This window comes from Malus sylvestris, chromosome 10, assembly GCF_916048215.2.
Source record: "Malus sylvestris chromosome 10, drMalSylv7.2, whole genome shotgun sequence".
NCBI classification, from domain to species: domain Eukaryota; kingdom Viridiplantae; phylum Streptophyta; class Magnoliopsida; order Rosales; family Rosaceae; genus Malus; species Malus sylvestris.
Genome location: NC_062269.1, coordinates 17,780,782 through 17,797,998, shown reverse-complemented (window position 1 = coordinate 17,797,998; position 17,217 = coordinate 17,780,782). Strand labels below are relative to the sequence as shown.

The window sequence follows — 17,217 nt, the reverse complement described above, 5'->3', positions numbered from 1 at the left end:
ATTTGAAGGTGGAGAGGAAGAAGACCAACTTGATGTTCATCGGTAATGAAAGGGCAAAACCATAATCACTGGTGGGAAAAGCATCTCTCAGAACCTGACCACATTCCACACTGCATCATTCGGGACTGTGTGTAAAGAGGAAAAGAGAAGAAAGACAAGTCCATGCCCCCGCCATCTGCAATCTGCAAAGGAAAGCAAAGTAAAGAGAACTTTAATTTACTTTTGTCTGCCATCTGCAAAGTCTAAAGCACCTGGACCTCAACAACAGAATAATAAATGCAGTAAAAGAGAGAAGTGCGGTGGAAAAGAGAACGACAAAAGCAAAAGAGGGAGGTGCAAGCTGTCACCAATGAGTCCTATTCGTTGGTTCAAGCGAGGTAAGCTTCAAAGTTGCAGAGAAAACACAAAAGCAAAAGAGAGGTGCAGTGGAAAAGAGAAAAGCAAAAGCAAGGAATAAACACCTCCACCAGAATGATGTGATTTACTTTTTTTGTTTTTGAATGATGTGATTTATTTTGCTTATGTTTCGGAGACATCTGTATAAACCCCATCAGAGGGTAATAAAAAAAAATGGCAAGCCCAAAATAATGGGCCGCAATGTTATGTGGAGGATGAAGGCCCATATGCCCAAAAGAGCCAGGCCTTCTATTATCACCAACCAAGTGATCAAAAGTACGTCCAGTGCTACAAAAAATTATTCGGCAACCTACCGCTATTATCACCAACCAAGGGATCAAAAGTACGCCCAGTACTTCCAAAATTATTCGGCACCCTGCCGCTATTATCACCAACCAGGTGATCAAAAGTATGCCCAGTACTCCCAAAATTATTCGGCAGCCTGCTGCTAATATCACCAACCAGGTGATCAAAGGTACGTCCAGTACTCCAAAATTATACATGAGCATTCATGAGCATCACTCATGTCAATCATACATAAACATTCATGAGCATCACTCATGTCAACATCCATGAGCATCACTCATGTCAATCAACATAAATATTCATGAGCATCACTCATGTCAATCTAGCTTCGAAAGCTTCATTTACAGAGCTCTAGCTTCAAAAGCTTCATTTACAAAAGCTCTTCATTTACAGAGCTCTAGCTTCAAAAGCTTCATTTACAAAAGCTCAAGCTTCAAAAGCTTCATTTATAGAGCTCTAGCTTCAAAACTTCACTTGCAAAGCTTCACCTACAAAGCTTCAGTGCAGGGTATACAAATACCGCCTCTAAACAACCGCCACTTCGGGCCATACATGGATTTAATTTAAAGTCTCCAGCCAACAGACTCTATTGACCGAAGACTTGGGGGACTACATTATGTACCATATATTGGGCCTAACTGGGCCTCATGAAAAATACTTGGGGGACTCTTGCCCATTATTCATGTATTGTGGAGCGAACCCTTATTCTATAAAAGGGATTCCCTCACCATCATTAGAGAGCATCAACTCTAGCCCATTATTCATGTATTGAGGAACGAGCCCTTATTCTATAAAAGGGACTCCCTCACCTTCAAACACCCCAAGCCGAGCCAACCAAGGCAACATAAGCCACAAACCGAGTAGCCTCGCAACATATGCTCCTCCTAGTTCAGCATCATTTCATTTTTAGCACCGCCTCATATCAAGTATCAGTTCATGACGACATCTAGTTACTTCAGCCCACACATGGACTGAATTTCAAGTCTCCAGCCAAAAGACTCTCTTGACTGAAGACTTAGGGGACTACTGTTTGTATCATACTAAGGGCCTCCGTATTTAGATCTCGTATAAATACTCGGGGGACTTAAATGTAATTATGTAATAAAGGAAGGGAAAAATATGTAATAAGTGAGGAGCCCTTATTCTATAAAAGGACCCATCACCCTCACAATTAAGGAGAGCCTCCTCACTTCCAGAGGCCAATTCTTAGGCTCACCCTCATCCTCTCAAGGTCTCTCATATTCAGAGAAGAGCCTCACTCTCATTACAGAGGCTCTCTCATCCTCAATCCTAGAGAAATACAATATCAGTATGGACGTAGCCCAAACATTGGGTGAACCATGATACATCTTGTGTTATTTATATTTCTTGTAGATTCACGGTCTGATTTACGTTGTTCCAAGACCCATCCGGTTTTGTGCATCAACATACTACAATTGTACTAATAATCAAACCACAACAATTAGGTCTCAAAAGCATAATTAGAATAACGAATTTCATAAAATAAACCCATGATGGCTCCCTAGCCGTGCGCCGTCGCACTAGCCGTCGTGGGTTGCGGTTGGCCGCCCCAGCTCGCCGAAAAACTAGACTATTTCTAAAAATTCTCAAAAATTACAAAAAGGAAGATCTCAAAGAGTAGAGCAAACTTTATACCTGTGGCCAAGGCCAATTTGGCTGGAAAACACCTCAAACTGGCCACGAACCAGCGGAAAACCTTAGAAAAGGGTGCGCTTCAATTCGACCTGCATACTCACTCTGACGCCTCGACCATTGCTTGAGCTTTATTCCTGAGGGTGAGGGGAGCCTATGGGTGGTGGTAATTGGTTGGGTTAGCTTTAATATTTACAGATTGTCGCCATACACCCACACGGGCCACCGTCGGTTTTTCCTCCAAAATAGCACCAAATGCTTCTAATTTTGGGATGGAAATGGAAGAGAGAGGGTTAAGGTGGTATTTCCAGGTAGTGGTTCAACACAATTCACCGGAAATTGGTCAGAAAATGCACGGATTTGGCCTTGATACTCGGCCTGGTCGCACAGGTCAGGGAGGAGACCCAATTTTCCCCTCCTTCTCACTTTCCCTCCTTTCTCTTCTCTCTGGTTGGTCAGTCTCCTCTCTTCCTTTCTTCCGATTGGGCAGCAGCCCCCTCCTCTATTTTTTTTACCTTGTTTCCTTTCTTTTTTTGTTTTTCCTCTCCCCCTACCATACACATACACACACACACACCCATGGCATATAAATCATTTAATAATAATAAAAAACATAGTGTAAAATAATTAAAATAGTATTTCATTCCAAATACCTTTGGGTTTGTAACTCAATAAAACTTTAACCGTAACTCCAAAATCACTTCTACCTGTGCCTACGCGTCTGTAAGATCGATCTCTATCCAAATATGTCAAGAAACATGACGAAATATATGAGAATCACATACATCCTCAAAAATCACGCTTTGCCCACAGGGCATTTCTGTAACTTCATGTATTAAAATTATAAAAACCATAATTTTTAGGGACAGGCTATCACAATGTGGATGTTTGAACAAATACAGAGGTATTTATAGAGTTTTTGGGTGAATTTTGAGTTAAAGAACTTTTTTAATTATTTTAGCCGTTGAATTTAAATTTGGACCATTATCGTTAGATTTGATTATATTCGATCTCAACCGTTGGATTCAATTCAATAAATATATAAATATAAAACTAAAAAAAAAAATTTGAATGTCGACCATTGGATGAACCAACGGCTCAACTAATTGTGGCGGCCAGATCATAAAAGAGCCGTTGGGCTCAGTTACCCATTAGACATCAAGGCAGACAGCCCCACGTGGGTGAGCCATATACTCTGGGTCGACCTAGAGCGTGTAGGCCGTGGCGCACGTTTGGGCTGGCAAGTCCACTTCAGTTCCCTTTATCCACTCTCACATCTGGGCTCCACCAAGTTTTTTGGGCTAAATCTTGGGGGGAATTTGAGTTTTTTTTATTTTTTATATAGGTTTTAACACTTAACCCAATTTTAGAACAAGAGTTGGAGAGAAATTGGGGAAATAGAAAGGAAAATTTAGGACTTACTCCAAAGGTTGGAGTTGGTTTAAGGGGGTGAGAGTGTGGGCTAAGCCTCGAAATGGACTAATCATAATAATGTGGTTCAAATTGTTTTAGTGAGAATTGAATTTAAGACTTTTCAATTACAAATGGGGAGAAATAAAAAAGTAAAAAAAAAAAAAAAACAATAAAGAAGTCCAAAAAACCGGTTACCGACTACTCCCACCAAACATATGAATACAGTTTCTCATTTGCCGCTTCATTTGAATGATAAAATCTAAAATCCACCAACAGCTTCTCCAACACTCTTTCCTCCGAAGAAATGAGTTTGAATTCGTCTCGCTCCGCCGGCTCGTCCGGCCAGCGATCCAATTCCAAGCGGAGCTTCAATTCCAACTCTTCGAACAGTAACTCCAAGAAGAAGCAGCAGCAGACGGCGGCCAACCAGAAAACCCTAGGCGCCTCTTGGGGCGCCAATTCTCTCTCCTCCTCTCGCTCCTCCTTCAAAAAAGCTCCCTTCTCCGATTTTGGCAGGTACTTCTTTCTTCCTCTTTCGTTTATTGCCGTCAATTTTCAATTTTTGTTAAGAAATGCTTGGGCAATTGGAAAAATTGGAATTGGATGAGATCAGTAAAACCTAGTTTTGTTTAATTTTGCATTCAATTTTTGAACCTGTCTACTTTTTAGTAATTTGGAGTTATATTCTGATTGGTCTTTGTGAAATTGGGTGCAGTTACATGGTAGAGAAGAACAGGAAACTTCATAATCAGTTCGGTACAGAAGCTTCAGCTTCTTCACACAGTGGTTCAAATACCGGAAATGATATTTTTCGCGGGGTTTCGATATTTGTAGATGGCTACACGGTTCCTCCCAATCAGGTTTGGTTGATTTCTTGTGATTTTCTGTTTGCCACTGTTGGCTGTTGAGAACGGATGTGATGTACAAGAAATAAAAAGAAAATGGAAAAGGAAAACTGAATCGCCAAGTTCATTACGTTCCATTTATAGCATTAACATTTGTTGCGACTTAGTAGTGGAGAATGTATAATTTGAGGTTCCTTTTCTACTGGTTTTCCTCAATGATTCGTGGCAGCGATAGGGAGAGGAGTTGTTTCATTACTACATGCGGGTTTTCTTTGAGTTGATGATAATCTGTTTCAGGAACTGCGAGGCTACATGTTGCACTTCGGTGGACAATATGAGAATTATTTTTCCAGACATCGTGTCACACATATCATTTGCAGTAATCTTCCTGACAGCAAAATAAAAAATTTAAGGTTCGTATGTTTTTAATTAGTTTCACATCAATAAAATCGTGAATATCGATATTTAATTACTCTCCAATAAGTTTCATGTACTGTTCCTGATCCTAATACAGGTCTTTTAGTGGAGGGCTCCCAGTGGTGAAACCCTCCTGGATATTAGATTCAGTTTCTGCTAACAAACTCTTGAGTTGTAAGTTCATGGGCCTGTTTCTCCTTTTTTCTGTTTTTTTTTCCTCTTTTCTTCTGTCTTATTTTTCTTAAAGTTTTAATTTGGTCTTTTTTTTAATTGATGAAATTTAGGACTCAGCTAAGCGTTACTACCATGTACTGACTAATTGGGTTGTATCTTGATACATGGGATAATTATATTAAATGGAACAAAAAGTAGCAGTGTGAAATTGGACAAGGAGGGGTATTTGATTGAAGGAATGTTTTGTGTTGGAGATTCTGGCATGTTTACCCTCAGTGTTATTGATCATGCCTTGGAGATCTCTACTCGCAGTCATTATTTTTTGTTTTTGAATGGGTGACATGAAGAACTATATATTTTCATGAATGGATAGTTTAAAATTTTAACTGTGAGGGATTTTCATTTTCTCATTCCAGGGGTTCCTTACCAACTTGAACAGATTGCTTGCAACCAACCATTGCTGTCAGCCTTCTTTTCCCCAAAAGTAATCCCAGACTCTGGCGATCCATTGAGAGATGCTGCTAATCAAGTAACATATGAAAGTGAGGTTACATCGCTGGTGGGAGCCATAGTGGAAGCTGCTACCGGATCTGATGTGGGCGGATCCACAGAACATAGAGGGAAAATTAGTGGAGAATCTGATAACATTATGTTTGAGAACAACAATGGAGAACCTGGTCAGGTGCCATATGTAAGTAGTGAAAAAGATTGTGAAGTGCAAATTGCAGATATGACTACTTTGGACTCAGAAGAGCATGACAGTGTAAAAGATGAACTTCAGTGTAGTACCCACCAAACATCAGCTTCCGATTGCAGCTACCACTTGCCAAGCTCTTCAAATGTCGGGTCTAGTAGAAGTCATTCAACTCTTGGGGATTCCAATTTCGTGGAAAACTATTTTAAGGTACTGAACTGGATAGTAATTGTGTGCTTTCTCTACTAGTGCCACTTTTTTTCATCTTGATTTGTCCCATCAAGATTCTTAATTCCTATTCGTCTTAAAAATTAAAATGGTTTCGTTAGTTATCAAAAGCTATTTATGCCTTCACCTCTTTTTTGTTTTTTCTTATGATTTCTTTGTTGAGAAGGGTATATACTTTCTATTGATACTTGTTGGCATACTCCATGACTCTTGTTGGCATGCTCCTTGCATTGATTTTCTAGAAATTCAAATGTAATTGATCTTATGCCATTTTCAAAACCAATTATCCTGACAGTTGCCAATTGAAACTTCACAAGGTATCTTTTGGAGGGACCCATGGAATTTGTATATGGTGGGCAGTTTGGGCTTTGTGGTTGAGATAAGACTTGTATATTTGCTTGTACAGTTACAGAACTTTCTGATGTTGAGTTATATCTGTTATGTGGTTCTAATGGATGTTGTATAGCATACTAGTTAAACTTACTTGCATTTTTGTTTTATTTTCATGTTGTCTTTGGTTACTGCAGAGCTCAAGGCTGCACTTCATAGGAACATGGAGAAATCGGTATCGTAAACGTTTTCCAAGTTCCTTTAAAGGGTTTAAGAACACAGAGCCTAATCTTAGTGCTTCGACGAGTTTTCAGAAGGCTGCCATTATACATATTGACATGGTACCTTCTAAATCCAAGGCTGTTAAACCTGAATTTTGATTATTATGTCCTTATACTAGTCTGGTAATTACTGGTCTCCCTGTGTTATCAGCCAACCAGATGGGCATCCTTTGCGTGTTATAAATTTTGATTTTCATTGGCCATGCTATCTGTTGACAACTCATCACTGTCATCTTCTCCACTAATGGCTGCAGATACCATTATTACCAAGACGACTGTCATTCTTAAATCTTGTACTTTAAATTCTCATCTCCAACACCAAAGTCATTTTTTTCCAAACCCTTTCTAAGTTTTAACCTCTATCTTAAGGGCCAAGTTTGAAAATACATGATTCCTATAATTTCATTTAATCCCTAGGGATGTTATTGATGGATAAGTTAGAGGTGTAAAGTTGATTGGTCTTATATATAATAAGCAATATGAATATCTTGGAAGAGATGAAGTTTTGTGTACAACTGAGAATGTAACTGAGATGAACAATATGCTGTTGTAGGACTGTTTTTTCGTGTCAGTGGTCATCAGGAAACGTCCTGAGTTTAAGGATAGGCCTGTAGCTGTATGCCATTCTGATAATCCAAAGGGAACTGCTGAAATTTCATCTGCAAACTACCCTGCTCGAAATTATGGTTGGTTTTGGTGACGTGTTTATAGCAGGTTTTTACTTTTTTAATTTTATTTTGTCTTGGGAGGTTATATTTTGTATTTAATAGTTTTATTTCTAACTTGCAGGAGTGAAGGCTGGGATGTTTGTTAGAGATGCCAAGGCTATTTGTCCAAACCTTGTCATTATTCCATATGATTTTGAAGCTTATGAGGAGGTATGTTTCTGGAAGATTCTCATTGTTTTGTCTCAGATACGTTTTTACAGAGACAGCACTCATTCTGTCATTTGTTTACTGTATTTTACCTTGTTGACTGGAATTCTATAAGCTATATGATCTGCTTTGTAGGTAGCTGATCAGTTCTATGACATCTTGCATAAGCACTGCAATAAAGTACAGGTATGTTTGCTTGTGGAAGTTAATTCTTAAAGTACATTAAGTTTTTAGTTGCCTTTGTGTTAATGTGTTAACATTGAAGTTTTTGAATTTAGGCAGTAAGCTGCGATGAAGCATATTTAGATGTCACAGATGTGGAAGGGGTAGAGCCTGAGGTGTTAGCTTCAATTGTAAGAAAAGAGATCTTTGAGACAACTGGATGCTCTGCAAGTGCTGGCATAGCCATAAATATGCTTATGGCTCGCCTTGCCACTAAAACTGCTAAGCCAGATGGTCAATGCTATATTCCTACTGAAAAGGTGTGCTCTTTCTTCTATTCTTTTGTGTTGTTGGCTTCATATTAAAAACCAATGTATTTTTTTCCTTCAAATTTTGTATATATATGATTATGGTTGTCTGTGATGGTTTTGTTTTCTCGATTTATTTTGACTTTCTAGTGATTGTAGTAGTTTATTAATGTTGTAAGTTGTAACTGCATTACTACAAACGTAGATATTATTTTTCTTTTCTATATTTATATGTATATAAGGAAGACTGTAGACTCCTAGTAATTTAATTTGTGTACTAAACTTGCACGCATCAGTCACAAACCCTTGAATGTTTATGTAGCTCTTTAACTTTTCAGTTTGTGTTGGTGAAAAAAGTAAGGACTTAGATGCTATGTACCTTTTAATACTAAGTTGGAACAGTGATTTTTCTTTTTAACTTTTGAACTTTTGTATTGAATTTCAAATGACTATCAGCTTGTAATATGGATTATGGACAAGTCGTGGAATGCTCTTTGCTGTACACACTTACATTGTTTTTTAGTACATCAGGTGGATGATTATTTACATCAACTTCCTATCAAGGAACTTCCAGGAATAGGACACACTTTAGAGCAGAAGTTGAAGAAACAAAACGTTCAGACGTGTGGACAGTTGCGTATGATTTCAAAGGTTTATTTATTTATTTAAATTTTTTTGTCTGGGTCTTGATTTTCTTTCTTCATGTACTGAGATGGTTAAGTTGTACATTATCAGGAGTAGTTTGCAATATTTAATCAACTTCTCTGAGATGAGAAGACCATGATCTCAATGGCTTTGGTTAAACTTATGCTCGATGTTTTGTTTTCGAAGTAGAGAAAATTATATGAAAATGGTTATGGAGACAGCTACGTATACTGTATAAATGGAAGTAATAACTTTCTGAAGGGCAAAGCATAGAAAACTTATCATGGACAACACATCAGCGAGTGACAACTTATCATTGACTGTTATTTTTAAGAGATTTATGATGACTTCAGAATAAGTTGCTGAGTTGTCTGTTAATGTGGTCAATTTGATGTGATATTATACAACACTGTCCATTGGTTAGTCATTATTCAAATTCCTTAAACTTATAGAAAAATAAGTTGCAACTTGGTTGTATTAGCATTAGAGATATTCAGATGCTAATTATGTCTTATTTTCTTGTTCAGGACTCTCTTCAAAAGAACTTTGGGATGAAAACTGGGGAGATGTTGTGGAATCATAGTAGGGGCATTGATAACCGGCTAGTTGGGGTGATTCAGGTTTGGAAAAGAACATACCTTCTTTACTTTGAGATCATCTGCTGAATTTCTACGTTTATATTTCACATATCTTGTAGTCTTTCCAACTCTCCTCTTTTCTATAGAATTCCCCATTCCAGTTGTGCTTTTCCATACTGGCTGCTGTCTGATTATTTTGGTGTTTTTTTTCGTTGTTGCAAGCTACTTATCAAAATAATTCCTTTTAAAGTTCATAATTTCCTGGAACTTAGGTAGTGCTATGATCAATTGTAATTTGTTATTACTCAACACCTGAAGTAATTCTGAATGAGGTAATAATATGAATATGATTAACTTTGCAAAAGTGTGGGAAAGACGCAATCATGTATTTGATAATTCTATATTGTAATTTGTAATTGACAAGTATGGTTGATAATTCTATATGTAATAGTTGTTTTTAGTATCACTTGGTAGGTTGCACAGGCTTACACAACTACGCATATGTAGATGTCGAGTGATTTCTTTGGAACCTAATTTTGTGGACCGTAGATACTTCGAAATCCTCCGGTGCGGAAGGGGGAGGATGATCATTTTAAACTTCGCATTATTTATAGAAGTGCACTGTTTCACACTACAATTTTATACAGCGAGGAAATTCTTGTCCCAATGTTCTCTCTAACTTTAAACATGTTTTTTTTGTGTGTTTTAACCATTATGCCATCATTGCTTACGTGTGGTTTTGCGCAGGATAGCAAGTCTATTGGTGCTGAAGTGAATTGGGGCGTGAGGTTCAAGGATTTGAAAGATGTCGGTAGTCTGTTAAACTGTTTAAAAGGGAACTATTATTGACATTCTAAATATCTAATTGTGCATTCTTCATATGAGTATTTTTCTTTCTAAATATAGAAAGTTTGAGTGCACCTTTAGATTTTCGGAGTGCCAATAACAATTCCCTTTTTAAAATATCTATTAACATGACTTTTATATGTCAGCAGGTAAAGAGTTGACCGTTTATTTTATTTTTTTCAGAGTCAACACTTCCTCTCAAGTCTCTGCAAAGAGGTGTCTTTACGCTTGCAAGGATGTGGGGTGCTGGGCCGTACTTTTACCCTTAAGGTGTATTTCTTCTCTGAAGTTTATTAGTCCAAAATTGGGTTGCGGGGTTGAATGGGCATTGTTTTGTATGTGTCTTTCTTTATCTCTGGATTAGTGTGTCTTGGTGATATTGTGTACTCTGAACCAAGTTTGACATCGGTATACTTTATTTTATATTGTTCTAGATTAAAAAAAGAAGTAAAGATGCAGGGGAGCCAGTAAAGTATATGGGCTGCGGAGAATGTGAAAACTTGAGCCACTCTGTAACGGTATCGACATATACACTATTTACCCTCCATAAATAATCACATATGTGCAAGTAGCAGGCATTCAAGCATGTTTGCATGTTTATGTAAGAATTATTGTATAATGCACCATATTACAGTGTTGTGCTTTTTGGGCCCAATATCTAAAGTTGTTTAAACATTAGGTTCCAGCTGCTACTGATGATGTGGAAGTTCTTCAAAGAATAGCAAAGAAGCTCTTTGGGTCTTTCTCTATAGGTAAATTAGCTTTCGAGTTACTCCGTAAAATATTCATGTTTTCATATGGATGGAAGAAATCCTAGGAAAGCACAGTGAAGAGAATTTCATGTAATTTTGTGTTTGATGTAGTCGTCATCCACTTGGGTTTTTGTTTTGTAGGTTTATTACTTATTTTGGCTGTATCTAAAGAATGACGTAAGAGGAGAATGTTAATTAGAATTACCTTCGCAATAGTGCTGGTGATGGGTTTTAGGGGCAATGGGATTTGCATGGCTATAACAGCTATAGAATTCAGACAAAATCAAAGAAAAATGCACATATCTTAGTTTCAAAATATAACTGGCCTGTGGTTGGAGATAATTTTTATGCACAAGTAATAACTTCATTTCAATCCTTTGATTGCTTGTACACAGATGTTAAGGAGATCCGTGGTATTGGCTTGCAAGTTTCCAAGCTTGAGAGCACTGACACTTCAAAGCAAGGTGCAGGTTGCATTCAATTTGCTTTCAATCAAGTCATTTCAACCATTAAATTTTATATGTTGCATCTCTGGGCTATACAGGAAGTGTCCTATATTTTTTTAATTATCGTCTTGACCTCTCTCCTGACTTGATTTTGAAGGATTTGGCATAAAATCTTTAAAGTCGTGGCTCACATCAGCCTCAAGGAGTACAGAAAAGAAATCTAATTTTCATTCTATATCTAGGGTGAAGGTGAATATAGGTAATATATATTTATTTTTCAGCTACAGTTTATTCTCCACATTTTGTTCTGTTATTAGTAGAAAAACTACTTTTGTGAATAAAATATTTACAGCTTTCACAGCGGATTATCTTACAGATTGTGAGGATCGGAGAAGTGGTGGAACTTCAGGCCCAGTTGGCAACGATTCACATGGTATTCAAACTCCAGTGCTCAATAGTCTGACTAGTGGTGAACCTTCTCTGGACCAGGTTTCTGAACCACCACCTTTATGCCATCTTGATTTGGGAGTTATTGAGAGTCTTCCTCCTGAATTATTTACGGAACTAAATGGAATCTATGGTGGGAAGTTAGTTGATTATGTTGCTAAAAATAAACGAGAAAATTCCAGTGCTACTGTACCACATGAACAAGTACACGGTAATGTTTTCTCCGTAACTGTCTATTCATTGCAAACTCCATTATATTTCCCTAGCCCTGATGTACATAATGGCTTTGTCTACTTAGGTGCAAGGATTGGGGTTGAGAGACCACTTCTTAATGATGTGGTCCCCAAGAACGAAACATCAGTAGAAATCAGGGTAAATTTTCTGTTCCAACTTTTTCTCTTTCTTCTGCAGTTCTATTTTGCCAATGCTTCATATGTTCAGCCAGTATCTTTCATCAGAATTACATAAAAGAAACCTTCTCTGCTGGACTTCAGATTAACTATAAGTTAGACTTTCTCTTTTACTAGCAATCTAGCTGTTTGCTCAGTTTCCATAATAATAGCTTTCGGTGATATGGCTGTAATTGTGATGCAGTGTTAAGTTTAGATAACATTCCTGCCTTGTTTTGGACAGTACTACATCAAGTTGTGGTTGGATTTTGAACTTTTTTATATAAAAATCCCTGTGTTTTTTTTCGTCTGTTGCAAATGTTAAATGAAGGTTCAGTTGGTCTATCTTGTTCTTATGCCCCTTCTTTCGATGCCTATGTTTTTATTCCAGAAAAATATATTGTTATTGAGAATCTTTTGTTCTAGTTGTCTATTGTATGTCCACGTTTTGGACTTCTATAGTTATATAATTGGTATCTCTCCTTATGTGATATAGCATACAATAGTAGAAAAAGAAGCAATTCCTTCTGCTGTGGTGGGAGGGAACCATCATGTGGAAGTTTCTACATCAGGTCTTGGAAACACTGATATAATGCCGTCATCTTTAAGTCAAATAGATACCTTAGTGTTGCAACAGTTGCCTCAAGAACTGAGAGTTGACATACTCGGGCAGCTTCCTGCACACAGGAAAAATGACGTATCTTCAAGTGCTTCCTTGGGCCCTCCTGCAGAAAAGCCTCTGGAATTATTAGGTCCGAGTAACAAGGATCATTCGGGACCAAGTGATCCTGCTTTGAACCACAAACTTTGGATTGGAAGTCCTCCTGGGTGGGTTGATGAGTTCAAATACAGCAAGTGCATGGTGTTAAATGTTTTTGCTGAGTTGTATTACAAATCAGGGTCAAGTCAAAATTTATCCACCATTCTGCGAAATACTATTTTGGAATCTCAACATCCTCCGGATCCAAGTTCTGACAGCTGGATTGAAGCTGTATACAGCTTCTCTGAGCTTCTCAGGGAGTATATTAACTTAAAGATTGACTCAGATATTGAAGAGATCTATGTTTGTTTTCGTCTTCTTAGAAGGTAAATCTAAATGCTGATTGAGATCTATGTGTTTGTGACCTGTTTCTGCTTGCTTTTTATATTTTTGAATGCTAATTAGTTACTTTTAACTGATTGGAGTTTATATGTTCTATCAGGTTTACAATGAAATCAAAATTGTTCTTACAAGTATACAACAATGTCTTTCCTTACCTTCAGGTCGGTAGATATGTTACTTTTTGTAGTGCATTTATGGAAACAATCAAATCTTTACTGTAGAGTCGAATATAATAATTTCTTATACCCAAAGTCCATGTGTTTCCAAAATCAAAATTCTCAATATCTGTTTTCCAATGACAGTAGCATGTGCATACAGATAACATTCTTCTCTGATAAATACTAGGGCTGCCACCCCCTACCCAGTATGAGCTAGAAGTTCAGACTAAAGAAAAAACACTAGCCAACTGAAGTAAATTTTTTGTGTTTGACATGATTGATGTGACTAATTTCTTCATGTACTGCATTTTTAATATGTTTAATATTGTCAGACCTATGATTTTCCTTATCATCCAGCTAGTGGTTTATAAAGTTTTCGCTGTTAAGTATTATGATCCACTATTTACATGTTTTAATCTTTCCAGTGTTCTGCTCATTCTTCCTCACTGTTGTCTTGATTTAATCTTATAGACATCTGTCGCTGAGAGTTATGGAGGAAACTTGCACATATAGCTAGACTTGTGCTTCTTGTCATTTGACTACACATTGTGCTGATTTTAACATCTAAGGAGCATAACCTGCCATTTCTCAGCAAGGCGTACCTTGTAAAGTTGTAATCATAAGTTCGACGCCCAGTACCTAACTGTAATCATAAGTTCGACGCCCAGTAGTTAGGTACTCACATCCGTTTTCCATCAATACAGGTGAGATTGCATTCCTGTTGCTTCAAAGCTTGAGTAATATGTTTCTGAGGATTGTTCTCGTCATTGATACTTGTATTAACTTGATTACTTGATTAAGATATGACCTTGGTAATTTACGTGTGGTCACGACAGGATGTGAGATTACGGTGATGAAACATTATGAAGGGCCTCGATCCAAAGATTTTGGGAAGAGAGAAGGAGAAGGAAGAAGCTTAATGAAAGAATCTATCTCCTGTGGGCCTTCGTTCCCTACACTATGGTAATTGGCCTTAAATTTAGGGCTGGCGGTTTAGCACTAGCAATTTTAGTACACAAGGACGATATACAGTAACATCGAAGAGTAGTGCTTGATGGATCACAATTTTGTTTGATGATTGAGCTTGAACAGTAACTTCGTTCCCTAATCATTATCTTGATTCTCAGACGGACAACGCTTCCCTCCTCTAGAGCGATTGAGTTCGTGAAAGACTTGCAGAGGCAAAGTAAAAGGATTCCAAGATGAGCTTGAACAGAAACTCAAATGATGGAGCTCCTGCATAAGGTTTAGGTATACGGTGGCGGAGCTACAATATTGTCAATAAAGTGAATCGACTTTGATACTTTGTTGTTGTTAATTTACAAATCTAAGTAAATATGCAGATATGGACATAGTTATATTGGCGAGCAAATGTGTTTTCTCATGCACTTGAGTTAAATTTCCTCCCTCCCGCATTTTAGATTGATTTTTCTTTTTATCACAAGGGTTGAATTTCATTAATAAATTGATGGTTAGACTTAGAAGAGAAAAGAGTGGCCTCATTAAAACCTTGCCATAACAAACCCCATGAAGATGAAAATCTTGCAATTTTCCCATTTTTTATGCATAATTAAACGCAAGGAAAAGTTAAAGAGTGAAATAATTCTCTTACTTATATTTTAATAAATGTATGTCAAGAAATCAATATAATTCTAATTTCTATTAATGGGAGTGGGAGAATCAAACATCACATTTCGAATGCATGTATAGATATTCTAACCTATTTTATAAAATGACGTACGCTTGCGATATGAATTCTTTATCTTTGTTTTGTCGATAAATGACTCGTATGGAAGTGTTTTTAAAATGACCAAAAGTGTTTTTAGAGAAAATATTTTTAGGTTCCAAATAATCAGACAGTTACACCAAATTCATTTAAACTTTGGAGATGACGATCCAAACTGGATGCATTAAATAGTTTATAGCTTAGCTAAACTCATATATGCTTCTTCCCATAGTTTATAGCTTTATAATATTTTGATTTTGAAAAATGCATTGGTCAAATCCAAAACAAAGGAGAATGGCACGTTTGGTGCCACCCAAAAGGATTCACCTTTCAACGCCGAGATATGTTCATACATTGCCTGCCTGGTAAGCTGTGTTGCTTACTTTGCAGGGACAACAATATATGTTTAATTAAGATAATCTCTTAAATTTTAGGTAGACGGGTCATGGACCCACTCCAACAACACCGATAATGTCCTTACTTGGCCACCTGCTCAATCTGTTAGGTGTGGGGATTTAATACAAAAGGCCTCGGTGTTAGTTAGAGTGGAGTAATTCTATTTAAATGGCTTGTTCTCAAGCTCTGTGGCTGATGTGGGACAGAGGAATTCTAACACTCCACAACATGTGAGACCTTATTTTATGGGTCACACGTGGAGTTCCACACATTGGCAACCACGTGGAGTCAAGCCGGGGCTCACCCGTTCGCGCTGGGCCAATGCACGTGACATCTTTTGGCCTACGTGAAGCCATGTTAGGGCTCACCTATTTGCGCAGGGCCAAAAGGGACCCACTCGTTCACGTGGATGTATGGACTCATCCCTTGACTCTGATACCATCTTAAATTCCAGGCAATGTTCTAAAAAAGGCCTAGGTGCTAGGCGGTGGTGAGCCGAGGCGTTTTCTTGCAAATTGGTTGGAAAAATCGGATGGGCTCTAGGTGGCACCTAGGCGGTTTTTTTATTTTTTATTTTTTATTTTTTTAATGAAATTAAAAAAAAAAATCCTATCTAAGTCTAAGTGGTTTAAAATTGTGAACTTGTTGTACATTTGTCATTCTACAATGCTCCTCACTATGGTTATATGACATATATGTTTAATGTGTTTTTAAATTTTTGACTTGTTGGATACTCTTTTTGCATTTTATCATTTTTTTATTATCTCATCCATGAATTTCATACAAGTATAATTTTTGGTAAGTGTCAATATGCACTTATTTACAAGATATAAAATAAATTTACCTAAATCAGCCTAGGCGCTAGGTGCCAGTCCGCCGCCCGACTAGTGCCTAGCGTTTTTTAGAACCTTGATTCAGGTAGACGGGCCATGGGCCCACTTCAACAACACCGATACTGTCCCCACTTGGCCACCTGCTCAATCCGTCAAGTGTGGGGTTTTAATACAAAAGGCCTCGATAATAGTTAGAGTTTGGTAATTCTATTTAAATGGCTTGTTCTCAAGCCTTCTGGCCGATGTGGGACAGAGGAATTCTAACATAATCTCTTTTTTTTTTTTTTTTTTTTTTTACACCTATGTTTAATTATGTTCATTGTATCTCTTCAGTTTATTTAATCCAGCAGACAAAAATAAAGAGCGGGAGTAATGACATAACCATTGATATCTAGAGCGATACAAGGATAGAGAAAAATAAGAGTTGAATTCATTTTTGCTATTTATCTCCGTATCTAGTCAAACATGTGGTGCTACTTAATTAACACCTTCCTTTGACCTGTGCATAATTAAAAAGATTCATTGGATTTCCATTTTCCACCAACTCAAGCTTTTTTAAGATTATGGACTGTTGCGTTGCCTTGGTCGTTAGGTCATTCCCCTTCAATTTTCTGTGTTGCGAATTCAAACCCTTTCTTGCTCCTTTCGTGTAGAATATTGTAATATGCTAATTGAACAGTCAGTGAGGTGAGAGTCTGAAACCGCAACAGACTGCAGAAAATGGACCACTTCCAACGACTTGAAAAGTTTGAGGATTGAGACCATTTCAACTTTTTACTGCCGTTGTATGTGTTGGCATGACACATTTCCTGAGTCT

At 37.5% G+C, this 17,217-nt stretch overlaps 1 protein-coding gene across 11 annotated transcripts; it reads left to right on the top strand.

Moving 5' to 3' along the window:
• Positions 1-3,995: 3,995 nt before the first annotated feature.
• Positions 3,996-14,829, top strand: LOC126585764 (DNA repair protein REV1). Of its 11 annotated transcripts, XM_050250265.1 has the most exons (26): positions 3,997-4,284; positions 4,484-4,628; positions 4,911-5,026; positions 5,128-5,204; positions 5,621-6,108; positions 6,654-6,797; positions 7,291-7,423; positions 7,527-7,615; positions 7,748-7,798; positions 7,891-8,094; positions 8,614-8,733; positions 9,255-9,347; positions 10,053-10,112; positions 10,335-10,421; positions 10,586-10,669; positions 10,831-10,903; positions 11,299-11,373; positions 11,507-11,608; positions 11,702-12,007; positions 12,095-12,168; positions 12,682-13,271; positions 13,388-13,448; positions 13,917-14,083; positions 14,116-14,149; positions 14,282-14,408; positions 14,573-14,829. In XM_050250265.1, exons 1-23 carry the CDS (start codon positions 4,073-4,075, stop codon positions 13,956-13,958), a joined length of 3,426 nt encoding a protein of 1,141 aa, XP_050106222.1. In that variant the 5' UTR covers positions 3,997-4,072; the 3' UTR covers positions 13,959-14,083; positions 14,116-14,149; positions 14,282-14,408; positions 14,573-14,829. The 11 variants fall into 11 exon arrangements, with proteins under 11 accessions (XP_050106231.1, XP_050106222.1, XP_050106229.1 ...); XM_050250272.1 differs by having other exon boundaries at positions 11,299-11,367; positions 11,726-12,007; positions 13,917-14,149; XM_050250270.1 differs by having other exon boundaries at positions 11,299-11,367; positions 11,714-12,007; positions 13,917-14,149.
• Positions 14,830-17,217: the final 2,388 nt, after the last annotated feature.

Coding starts and splice junctions, on each gene's coding strand:
- LOC126585764 (XM_050250265.1), top strand. CDS start 4,073: ATGAGTTTGAATTCGTCTCGCTCCGCCGGCTCGTCCGGCCAGCGATCC. Junction 6,109..6,653: donor TCGTGGAAAACTATTTTAAG/GTACTGAACTGG, acceptor TGGTTACTGCAG/AGCTCAAGGCTGCACTTCAT. Junction 7,616..7,747: donor ATTTTGAAGCTTATGAGGAG/GTATGTTTCTGG, acceptor TCTGCTTTGTAG/GTAGCTGATCAGTTCTATGA.